Source organism: Echinops telfairi, unplaced genomic scaffold (genome assembly GCF_000313985.2).
Source record: "Echinops telfairi isolate 266 unplaced genomic scaffold, ASM31398v2 ScPeMD7_7;HRSCAF=31, whole genome shotgun sequence".
Classification (NCBI taxonomy): Eukaryota; Metazoa; Chordata; class Mammalia; order Afrosoricida; family Tenrecidae; genus Echinops; species Echinops telfairi.
In genome coordinates, this window is record NW_022103904.1 from 4,170,562 (window position 1) to 4,181,816 (window position 11,255).

General features: G+C 42.6%; 1 protein-coding gene across 1 annotated transcript in view; it reads right to left on the reverse strand.

Annotated features, from left to right (window-relative positions):
- Positions 1-11,255, reverse strand: part of AMPH (amphiphysin) — a 147,718-nt gene that overhangs the window by 57,807 nt on the left and 78,656 nt on the right. Inside the window, exon 11 of the mRNA XM_045286282.1 lies at positions 10,234-10,362. Within this exon, the coding sequence (XP_045142217.1) occupies positions 10,234-10,362 (129 nt within the window). The remainder of the gene's footprint in view (positions 1-10,233; positions 10,363-11,255) is intronic.

Consider the following 11,255-nt stretch of genomic DNA (forward strand, 5'->3'; position numbering starts at 1 on the left):
TTGAGAAATGATGTACAAATGCGCTTTACACAATTGATGTGTGTATGGATTGGGATAACAGTTGTATGAGCCCCTAATAAAATGTTAAAAAAAAGAAAAAAGAAAGTTGGACACTGAATAAAGAAGACCTTAGAAGAATGGATGCATTTCAACTGTGGTGCTGGAGAAGAATATTGAAAGTACCATGGACTGCTAACAGAACAAACTGAGTGGTCTTGGAAAAAGTATGGCCAGACGCAGTCTAGCATACGCTGAGAGACAAGGATGGTGAGGTGTCATCTTACATAGTTTGGATATGTTATTAAGAAGACTCAGTCACTAGAGAGAACAGCATGCTTGGTAAAGTAGAGGGGCAGTGACAAGGAAGAAGGCCCTCAGGAGAGGGATGGACACAGGGGCTGCAGCAATGGGCTCAGGCATAGGAACCACTGTGAGGATGGCACAGGGCCTGGCAGTGTCTGGTTCTGTTGTGCTTAGGGTCACTATGGGTTAGAACTGACTCACGGCACCTCACAACAACAACAATACAAACCACACTTAATGGCAACTTGGAGTCATCATCACGCATGTATATAACTTGAACATTTTAAATTCTGTTTATATATTAATTTTTAGTAGAACTATGTCTGAAAACCATTTTCTTATCATGGCTTTCTTGTCAGAATTTTATAACACCTTGGTTGTGGTAGTCCAGTTTTCCTTATAACTTTGTTAGGTGCTGTGAAAGGTTGAATATTTGAGTGTGTAGTGTTTGTAACACTAAATTGTGAATTAGTGGAGCTTAGGATGTAATAGTACATGAACCACTGAAGATAATGGTAGCCTCTTAAGGAAAATTTGCCTTATAAATCTTGGAATTTATAAAAAAATATAACTACATGAGATTTTAGAATTTTGGAACTTGCATTAAGAATTGTGTATACAGCAGGGAGTGAGTCTCATCTGACCACCCCCACAGTGGGGCGAACCAAGAAGGGAAGATATCAGCTCAGCAACGGGAGCAAAAGCAAGCCACAAAGCCCATGAGGAGCCCCAAAATAGACCTTAGGCTAGGAGGGGTAGTTCCCGGAATACCCCAGGACCAGTGGGGAGATAGTCATAAAGATCAGTAGACAGACCTAGAATTATGTATACTTTTTCACTATTTATTTATTTTCTCTCTTATTTAATTTTTGCTTTCTTTTTGTTTTGTCTTTGTTATTGTTGGTTTGCCTACCTATACAAAATAGGCATGGGAAGCAAGCCAGAGGAGAAAATAACAGGACCAATAGTTCTGGAGGGACTTGGTGGGAGGGGAAGGCAGGGGAAGGGAGCAGTAAGCAAATAACACCAGAGATAGGTGAACAACTAGGGAATTAAAATCAACAATGAGGAGGACATAGAGATCCTGGTGGTGGTAGAGCAAGAGGGATCTAGCTGAGAGGAATTACTAAGAGGCAGAAGAGGGTGAGCATGATGGTGGGAAAGGAGGACAGCAAAAGGAAACAAAGGAAAGATCTAGGAAGCAAAGCTTTGGGTAGAGGTATAAACATAGGTGTGTACATATGTAAATATATTAATTCATTAAAATAGAGGTATTGGCCTCTTCCCTGAATTTTATCTCAATACACTGGGGTAGTAGATGGACTTTGGGCCTCTGCTCAAGCCCTCCCTCAATGCAAGAACAGTTTATTCTAACAATCTGACATTCTGTGATGCTCATGCATGATCCCAGCATGATCTGTGAAGACAAAGCGGGTGCATAAGTAAATATGGTGAAGAAAGCTGATGATGCCTGGCTATCAAAAGATATACTGTCTGAAGTTAAACAAGTGGCCATCTAGCTCTGAAGCAATAAAGTCCACATGGAAGAAGCACACCAGCCTGTGTGATTATGAGGTATCCATGGAATCAGGTAACAGGCATCTAAGACCCCAAACAAACAAACAAAAAAACATATTGCTGTCAGAGCAGAGACCAGAAACCCATCTGTCAACAATGGGACCCCCCTTACAGAAGGCTCACAAGGAAGGGATGAGTCAACCAGGGTGCCGTATAGCACAGATAAAACACACAATATTCCTCTGGTTCTTTGAGGCTTCCTCACCCCTTACCATCATGACCCCAGTCCTGCCTTTCAGTTCTGGCTAGATTGGAGCATGTACACTGGTACAGGTAAGAGCTCACAACACATAGAATCCAAGTCAAATAAACCCCTCAGGACCAAAAAGGGGAGTAGCAATACCAGGAGGATAGGGATAAGGTGGGGGGAGGATGGGAGGAAAGGGGAACAAATAGTAATGATTGACACATAAACTACTGCCCCAGGGGGATGAACAGCAGAAACCATGGGGTTGAAAGGAGACAGCGGTCAGTGTGAGATATGAAAATAATAATAATTTATAATTTACCAAGGGGTCACCAGGGTGGGAGAGGAGAGGGGGAACAAAAGGAGAAGCTGATACCAAAGGTTCAAATAGAAAGTAAGTGTTTATAAAATAATGATGGCAACATATGGACAAATATGCTTGATACAATTAATGTATGAATTGGTATCAGAGCTGTAAAAGCCCCCAATAAAGTGATTTAAAAAAAAAAGAATTGTGTAAAAATTGTTCATAATGTCCCTGTACTGAACCTCAAAACAATCAATAAAATACCAGTTTTATGAAAAACAATTGACAAATTTGAATTATAGTACTGGCAAAGAATATTGAAAGTACCATGGACTTCCAGAAGGGCAAGCAAAATTGATCTTGGAAGAAATGCAACCATGTTTCTCTTTAGAAGCAATGATGCTGAGACTCTGTACTTTGGATACGTGATCAGGTGAGACCCTCCTTGGGGATGGACATCATCCTTGGTAAAATATAAGGGCGGCAAAGAAGAGGAAGCCCTTCCAGGAGATGGCTTTACACCGTGGCCGCACAATGGGCTCAAGCATAACTGTGAGAACGGCAAGCCTGGTCATTGTTCTACTCTGTCGCACAGGGTCGTTCTAGTAGGAACCAAATCGACAGAAATGGAAGGGAGGACAAATCACTAACTAGACAGTAGATGCACCCTAAAGGGTGTGAAGGAAAAGGAAATATCCAATCAGGGAGAGGGCAGCTCAATATGACTGATGGCACAGCCAATCACTGGAAACGCACAAGAGTAACAGACAACAACACGATACTGCAATTATGGTAATAACAAACAACATCTATGCGAAATGCCCAGGTAGACATGAAAGATACACAGAGGTGGGAAAGCAAATGGAAGTATACCCAGGAGCATATATAGGTTAAGTAAAGTATATTTCTTGATAAGCATTTGTATACGTGTGTGATGTAATAAGTCTAAGGGTGTTTTTGTGCATACAGGGAACAAACCTCTGAAAACCTCAGAGCCATACATAACCAACCTCCCTGGGAGAGTAACACAACGAGCTTGGAGTTCTGGTTTACTGTCTCGGAGGGCAAGGTCAATTGGCATAATATATTCCACAATGACAATGTTCTACATACTATTTTAATAAGTAACAATGAAGGTTTTAAAAGCTTGCAAGTGACCCCTGAAGATGCGATTATTGGTTTCTTCTTATATGGTACAAAGACTGAAGACAATAAAAAATTCAAGGAAACTTATAGTCAAAAGGACTGTTGAGCCACATGCCTGAGACCAGAACTAGATGGTGGTCATTATTGATCAGGACCACACTGGAAAGTGCAGAACAGAATGGGAGGAAACAACTGTAGAACAAGATTCTGGACCACAGAAAGACCAGACACATACTGATGGAACTGGTTGAAGCCATGAAACCGTAGCCTTAGACACCTTTCAAGCCTGAAAACGAAGCCACCCGCAGGGATCAACTTTCACCAAACAACAGCCAGGCCTGTAAAGGGAGTAACCCACAAGGGAAGAAGGATTTCTCAGTGTGGTCAATCACAGGAGACCAAGGAAAAGCACCGGTCTAAAAACGAAGCTCAGAAGACAGGAAGGGGCAGGGAAGGCTGGAAATGGGAACCCAGGGAAGACATGGGAAGAGTGGTCGAGGGGACTGCCATTCCTGTCACAAAACAAGGTATGTGTAAACCATTGAGTGGGAAATGAATATGCTTTGTAAATTTTCACACAACACCCCCACACACACACACACACGTGCACACACACATACACGTGCATGCACACAAGCAGCAGCATGTATTTTAAAACGCTATGGATATTTTAAACACTACAAGGTCACATCACCCAGTAAGCTAGAAAGACGGCTGAATGAAGCAAATACTCGCTTCAGGTCCTTTCTTGACATGAGTGAATTGTTATGTAGTCAAAAATGCAGTACTTCGAATGAAGCACTGTGGTCTGGCTACTAGACCCACATTGTTTCTCAGATTGATAAGAGACAGAAACCCCTGCCTGCCTTTTCACCAAATTAAGTCAATACAGGCATACCTCAGCGATACTGAGGGCTGGTTCCCGACTGTTGCAACAAAGCAAATACTGCATTAATGATATGGACCTTTTGGTTTCCCGGTGCATAAGAAGGTTGTGTTTGCACTATATTGTAGTCTACTCAATGTGTGATACCATTATGAAAAAGCTGGAAATTCTGTGAGAATTGCCAACATGTGACACAGAGGCATGAAGTGGGCACATGTTACTGGAAAACTGATGTGATATATTTGCTCAATTCAGGGTGCTACAATTTTTAATTTGCCAGAAGTGCAACATTAGTGAAGTAGAATAAGGCAAAGCACAACAAAGTGAAGTGTCCCTTGACAAGTCAAATGAAGTCCCTCACATGCCCCTGTTGCTGAAAGCCTGTTGGCATCAAGTGAATTCTAACTCATGTGCAGAGAACTCCAATGGCTGATTTCTCAGCCAGAAAGCACCAAGCCTTTCTCTGGGACGTCCTAGGTAAAGCTGAGCCTTCAGCCTTGCACTGCACCAGTAAGTATGTAGAGGCAATGGTGGAGAGTGCATTTTCTCCTCTTCTGAGACCCGCATCCAACACTAGCCATGCTGGGCCAAGTGGAGTCTCTCAGCGCTGCACGGAAGCCACAGCTGGAAACGTTTGTGTCTTTCAACACATGTCCTCTCTACCTCACTACCCTCACTCAACAAGACCTGCTAAAGCAATGCTTGTAGAAGTACTTAGAGGCTCTCCTAGCATTCATGACTTTTAGAAGGGCTTTCTCTCCCCGCCTCCCTATCACTACCACAGGAAGTACTCATATCTGTGAACCAGCAAACTTCAAATAAAGACATTTTAAGAGAAAGGGCATCGTGAACATGGTCCTTGCTTCCGACCTCATTTATGGGTCATGTTTTCTTTACTTCAGTTGCCTCATCTATTCAATATAAATGCTCTTAGTTAAGTCCACCCAGCACCCAGGTGAGCAAGTTCTTTGAGATGGAATCGAGAGGGTGTTCGTGGAGGACCCAGTTGACAACATTCTGGGTAAGCACATGACCACTGCAAACCACTCTCTAATTGAGAGTTGAAGCACATGATCACTGCAAACCACGCTCTATTTGAGAGTTGATGTAGCAAAAGGAAAATCAAGCTGGGTGGTAGCGGGCAGATGGACGGCACACTGAAAAGTAAATTGCTCAGGTCTGCGGTCAGGAAAATAAGCAGACTGCGGTGAGGTGGGGATAGGTTCAGATCCTTTGACTCCAGGAAGGTTATCATTGGCAGTATCCAAGGTAGCCCAACCAGGCCTTCCAACTGGTTTATTCTGGTTCAACTCCTTGTGAAGGATTTGCATTTCCACTCCAGATATACTGAATCAGAATTCACATTTTAACAAATCCTCGGGTGATGCTTATGCATACATAAATAATCTAAATAAATCTCCTGGGTATCCTGTTAAGTTGTCAAACTCAGCTTCAGTATATCTGGGGTGGAAATGAAAATTCTCAGCAAGGGATCAAATAAAAGCCTTGGCTGAGACCTATAATTTATCTATACAATGTACATTGGTGCAAAAGTGGCATGGATGGGAGTCACATCTTACCTTTTCAGCTTCAGTATGGGGAAGGAAACTCTGTCTTCACACCAGCCCAAGGCTAAGTGCCATGAGGCAGAAGTTAGTATGCCCCTTCCCCGCACCAGTTTTCTTTGCCCTATTCTGACACCAACTCTCCTTTCCACAGAACTCTACTTCTCTGCTGGGCTAGAGAATTCATTGCAATGGCCACACAGAACTCCCAGACCACACTCACAATTACGGGGTTTATTACAGACCTTAACAGATTATCACAACCAGCATCACAAAACATTAAAAGTCATTGGTCTACAGCAGTGATTCTCAACCTGTGGGTCGCGACCCCTTTGGGGGTTGAATGACCCTTTCACAGGGGTCGCCCAATTCATAAAAGTAGCAAAATGACAGTGATGAAGTAGCAATGAAAATAATTTTATGGTTGGGGGTCACCACAACATGAGGAACTGTATGAACGGGTCGCGGCATGAGGAAGGCTGAGAACCGCCAACGCTTCTCCTCTTACTCTCAGACTCTCCCCCTGGTTCTCAGCCCTACAGCCATGTGTTCCCTTGGCCTCTGCCTCCTGGGCCTGGCAACCGCCCAGCTGCTGTGCGTTACAGTCTCATGGGCTTGGTGCTGGTCCTCGGCTCTGTCTCAAGGTCTTCTTGCCTTGACTTCTGGGCTCCACGTGACCACTACTATCTCAGTCACTGCACGCAGAGGTCCAACGTGCTTCGCTGTGACTCTGCTTCCTTGACGGTCCTAAGGTTTTATTCTTTCTGCTTCTGAGATGCTTTATTCTTACAGCCAGGGGAGTGGCAAAACCGACAAAGCGCCAAGTTAGAGTCCTCTACGCCTTATCTGCATGGTCCCACCCAATGATTTGGTGGAAGTTATGGAGAAATGCATAGAAGGGCCATAAGTAATTTCACTTCAACACAACTGGCAAACATGCCTCTTCAAAAGAAGCTGTTAATCACAATCGAAGCCCCGCCAGTTAGTTAAATACAGCATTTCATGCAGGTAACAGGAGAGGAAAAGCAACAGCTAAAAGCTTTGTGCTTCTTGATAAATGCTCTCAAAAATAATAGACTAATCACACCTTGTGGCTGCAATGCACCAGGGTTTTTATTTTATAAGCCCCTTGACACATTATCAATCAATGATATTGATACACTGCCAATATAACATGATAATTGATATTAACCATAGTTTTGTTATTGATATATTCATCATAACAGTGATGCATTAACAATTCTTTAAAATAAATAAAAATACTATTTCTGACCCTGAGAAGAGGGGTGGGAAATGTCTTTGGCTTGACTGTTGACAAGAGGAGTGTTTCAAAAAACAAAGATGTGGCTTAAATGGCATCCAGGCAGCTCGGAGCTGAGGCCATGAGAGAGTTTCCCTCTTCTGTTACAGATACAATTCTGTAGGGTCCCCAGAGTGAGGTGTGAGTGGGGCTTACAGACCAAAAAAATGCTTACTGCCATCAAGTTGATTCCAACTCACAGTGACCGTGTGGGACAAAGCAGAACTACCCCTATGGATTTCTGAGGCTTTAAAGCTAAAAGTGTGGAAAATCAAAAATATTACTTTGAGGACCTGACCCAAGTGATGTATTTTCAATTTCACCATGCACATGTGAAAGTGGGGCATTGACTAAGTAAGACTGAAGAAGAATTGATGCATTAGAATTTTGGCATAGGTGAAGAATCCTGAAAGCAACACGGACTGCTAGGAGGACAAACAAATGTGTTTTGGAAGAAGTACAGTCAGAATGCTTCTCAGAGGCCAGGACGGCAAGACTCCATCTCACGTCCTCTGGACATGCTGTCAGGAGAGACCAGTCCCTGGATAAGCACATCGTGTTTGGCGCAGGAGAGGGGCAGCTAAAAAGAGGAGGGCCCTCGACGAGCGGCGCTGACACGGTGGCAACAATGGCCTCAATGGGCTCAACCAAAGGGACAGCTGAGAGCATGGCACAGGACAGGGAAATGTTTTGTCCTGCTGTAGAGGGGCCACTATGAAGTGGAACCAGCTCAAGGGCACCTAACAACAACAACAACAACAACAAAATATTTACAGAAGAAGAAAACTTCATTTTTCTCCTAAGCTTCTGACCTTGAAGTTGGCAGAACACCACGTAATCCACTACGCCACCAGAACTCCTAAGTGCCTCCCAAAGCAGTGGGAGCTGTCGCTTTTCCATTTGCTGAATCGTGTAAATAGGAATGACGTTATGGAAAGGAAAGGCCATCCGGAAATTCACTTCATTTCATTCTCCTACTTTTCTGGGGGGAATAAACTGAAGTTATGTGTTTAGCTGCTAACTGAGAGGTTGGAGATTCAAATCCATGTAGAACATCTTGAAAGAAAGGCCTGGCAGTCTCTATCCCAGTAATCATAATGAGCCTTGGTGGTGCAGTGGTTACATGGTACGCTATTGACCCAAGGTCAGTAGTTCTAAACCATCAGATATTCTGCAGGAGACAGATGAGGCTTTCTACTCCTTTGAAGAGGTATAATCTTGGAAACCCAAAGGGACAGCTCTATACCGCCCACTGGGGTCCACATGAATCAGAATCGACACTCTGGCAGTGAGTTTGTTCTTATTTTTATTATAGCCATTGAAAACCCATGAGAGTGTAATTCTTCCTGCCAGACATGAAGTCTGCATGAGTAGGAATCAAATAACCAAGAACTGTTTTCTGTCTTAAACTACCCTATAATGAATGCATAGAGAAAGGATAACAGAAGGTGTGAACATCAATTCCTATATAAATCTGCTCAATGAGTGGTGGTGAAATAACAACTGGAAGCAATGTGTCCAATGATCAGTGGATGGTATGTAAGTGATGAATGGTTCATCCATTCAATAGAATACTGGGGTTAAATATAGATATGCAATATAGCTATACATATTGCCAAAGAAATAACATGGAATGAAAATGCTTCAGAGATATAATTTTAAAATCCAAGCATACAAAACAAAAATTTATTTATATACCTAGAAAAAAAATTTTTAATAGACCAAGATACTTAAATGATTATATCAGACTGGTATCATTTGCACGATTAGGGCAGTTGCTAGGTTAAAAATATGATCTATTATTAACTGTGTTTTTAAGAATGCGTAGCTATGTTGAACCAGGTGCTTATTTGGCCTTTGCTTTAGCTCAAAAAGGAAAAATGAGCCCTGGTGATGCTATAGGCTAGGCACTGAGCTACTAACCACAGGTCAATGGTTCAAACCCAGCAATAGCTTCACAGGAGAAACAGGAGGTTTTCTATTCCTAAAAGACTTGCAACCAGTGACACTCTATACTGGGTCAACCAAAGCTGAAATTAACTAGATGTCAGTGGGTTTGGTTTTCCTCTTAGTTTTTAGTGAGAAAAGAGGCTCATGCCTTTTTGATGATTTAACAGCTGAAGGGATAGCAAATGAAAGTGATTAGGAAGAATAATTTGTTATAGTAGGCTTTGGCTCAGCCAGATCAAAAGGAAGGCAAATTTATCCAACATAAATAGGATAAATAGGAACTGTTTATAAATCAGATGTACTTAACCCAGGAACTGCCTCTATTAAAATTCTTCATTTTACACTGTTCAGTATTTTTCCAATTTCAGCTCACTCCCTGCCACTGAGTTGATTCCAGCTCATGCAATTCTACAGGAAGATTTTAAAGCTATGAAGGGTATATGTTGTAGTTAGATGCTGTGAGTCCGTTTGGTTCAGAGTGACCCTGTGTGCAACAGAACGAGACGCTGCCCCATTGGGTGCCAGCCTCACAATTAGGATGTTCGAGCGCACCACGTGCCTGTCAGCTTGTCATCCTGTGGTGGCTTTGATGTTGCTGGAAGCTCTGGTTTTGATATTTCAAATACTACCAGGGCCACCCAAAGGGAACAGGTCTCAGCAGAGCTTCCAGCCTAAGAACAGACTAAGAAGAAGGAATGGGCTATCCTCCTTTGAGTAATTAGCTGCTGAAAACCTTATAAAAAGCAGCAAAACATTGTCATATCTAAGAGTTTGAAGGGGAATAAAAAGCCTGTGGAAAAACTCCACCATCTTTCAATTTCATTTTTTCATGAACTTTTTGAAGCCCTTGTTATTTTTAAATACACTGTATTTTTAAATATACCAGGTAATTCAAACAAACTTAAATGGCAATTGACATACTATGGCTCCAATGTTGGCCATGGGAGAGCTGCCCCTGGGAAGTCTCCCGTAGCACCCTCACGGGCACCTCCGCTGCAGACAGGTGCTTACCTGGGAAGGTGTCGTCACGCTTATTTCTGGAACAAAGTTGTCTTCGAAGAAATTGATGATGTTCTCTTGCTGGAGCTCCTTTGTTGGGGTGACTTTAGGCAGAGGTGGGACAGGAGGCCCTTTCCTTGTCTAGAAAGCATTCAACACAAGCAAACTGAAGTTAATTCAGCCCAAGATGAAATATGAGACATGCAGAAATGTCACATGAATAGCTTGGTGGACAGATTGGTCACCAGTTGTAATTTACATCTACCTGTAGAAATAAGCCTACTTGAGCAGGTATAATGAACACAATCTACTTGTGTGATTCGCTTAGAATTGACAAGCAATGAATGGTTCCATAAGAAAACCTTTGGCAATAAAACTATTAGTCTCCACACAATTGTTATCTATGGCCATGCTATGCTAGAGGTAAACTGAAAATGATTTCTCACTTCAGCAATAAAATTAAAATGAAACCAGCCTCTCATTGAACCTGTGAGATCAGCGAGAGACAGCACTGGTTTCACTTTCCATCCCAGTGTTTTCAAAAGCAAGAACGGTAGAGGTCTATCTATGGCACACATCGCCTCTGGGCTTCCTTCTGTCTCACCACATACAAAGACGCCTGAACTAGATCAGAGTCTGCAGACTGCAGGTTTTCCTCCATGAATTTCCGTTTCACCCAAAGTAGCAAAGGAAAGGATAGCAATTGGAGTCGATATTTATCTTTGTCTGGCATATACCATTTCTTTCCACCTTTGAGCCATATACTTTGACTGAACAACTACTCATAGGATGCACTGTCATGAGGGTGATATTTAAAATGTGCAATGATATGTAAACATAGCTGCTTTGCTTGGCAGTCCTTGCCCTGATATAACATGCTGGAGGCCGAAGGTTATGTGAGGAAGGCAGAATTAAGTAGAGCCTTCAAAGACAAGACGGAGCCCAAGATTTGGGAGAAAAGAAGAAGATGCTACCTTGAGCATTTTAAGAACTCGGTAAGGAATCTCAACAGACTCAACCACAGGGCGTGTAAA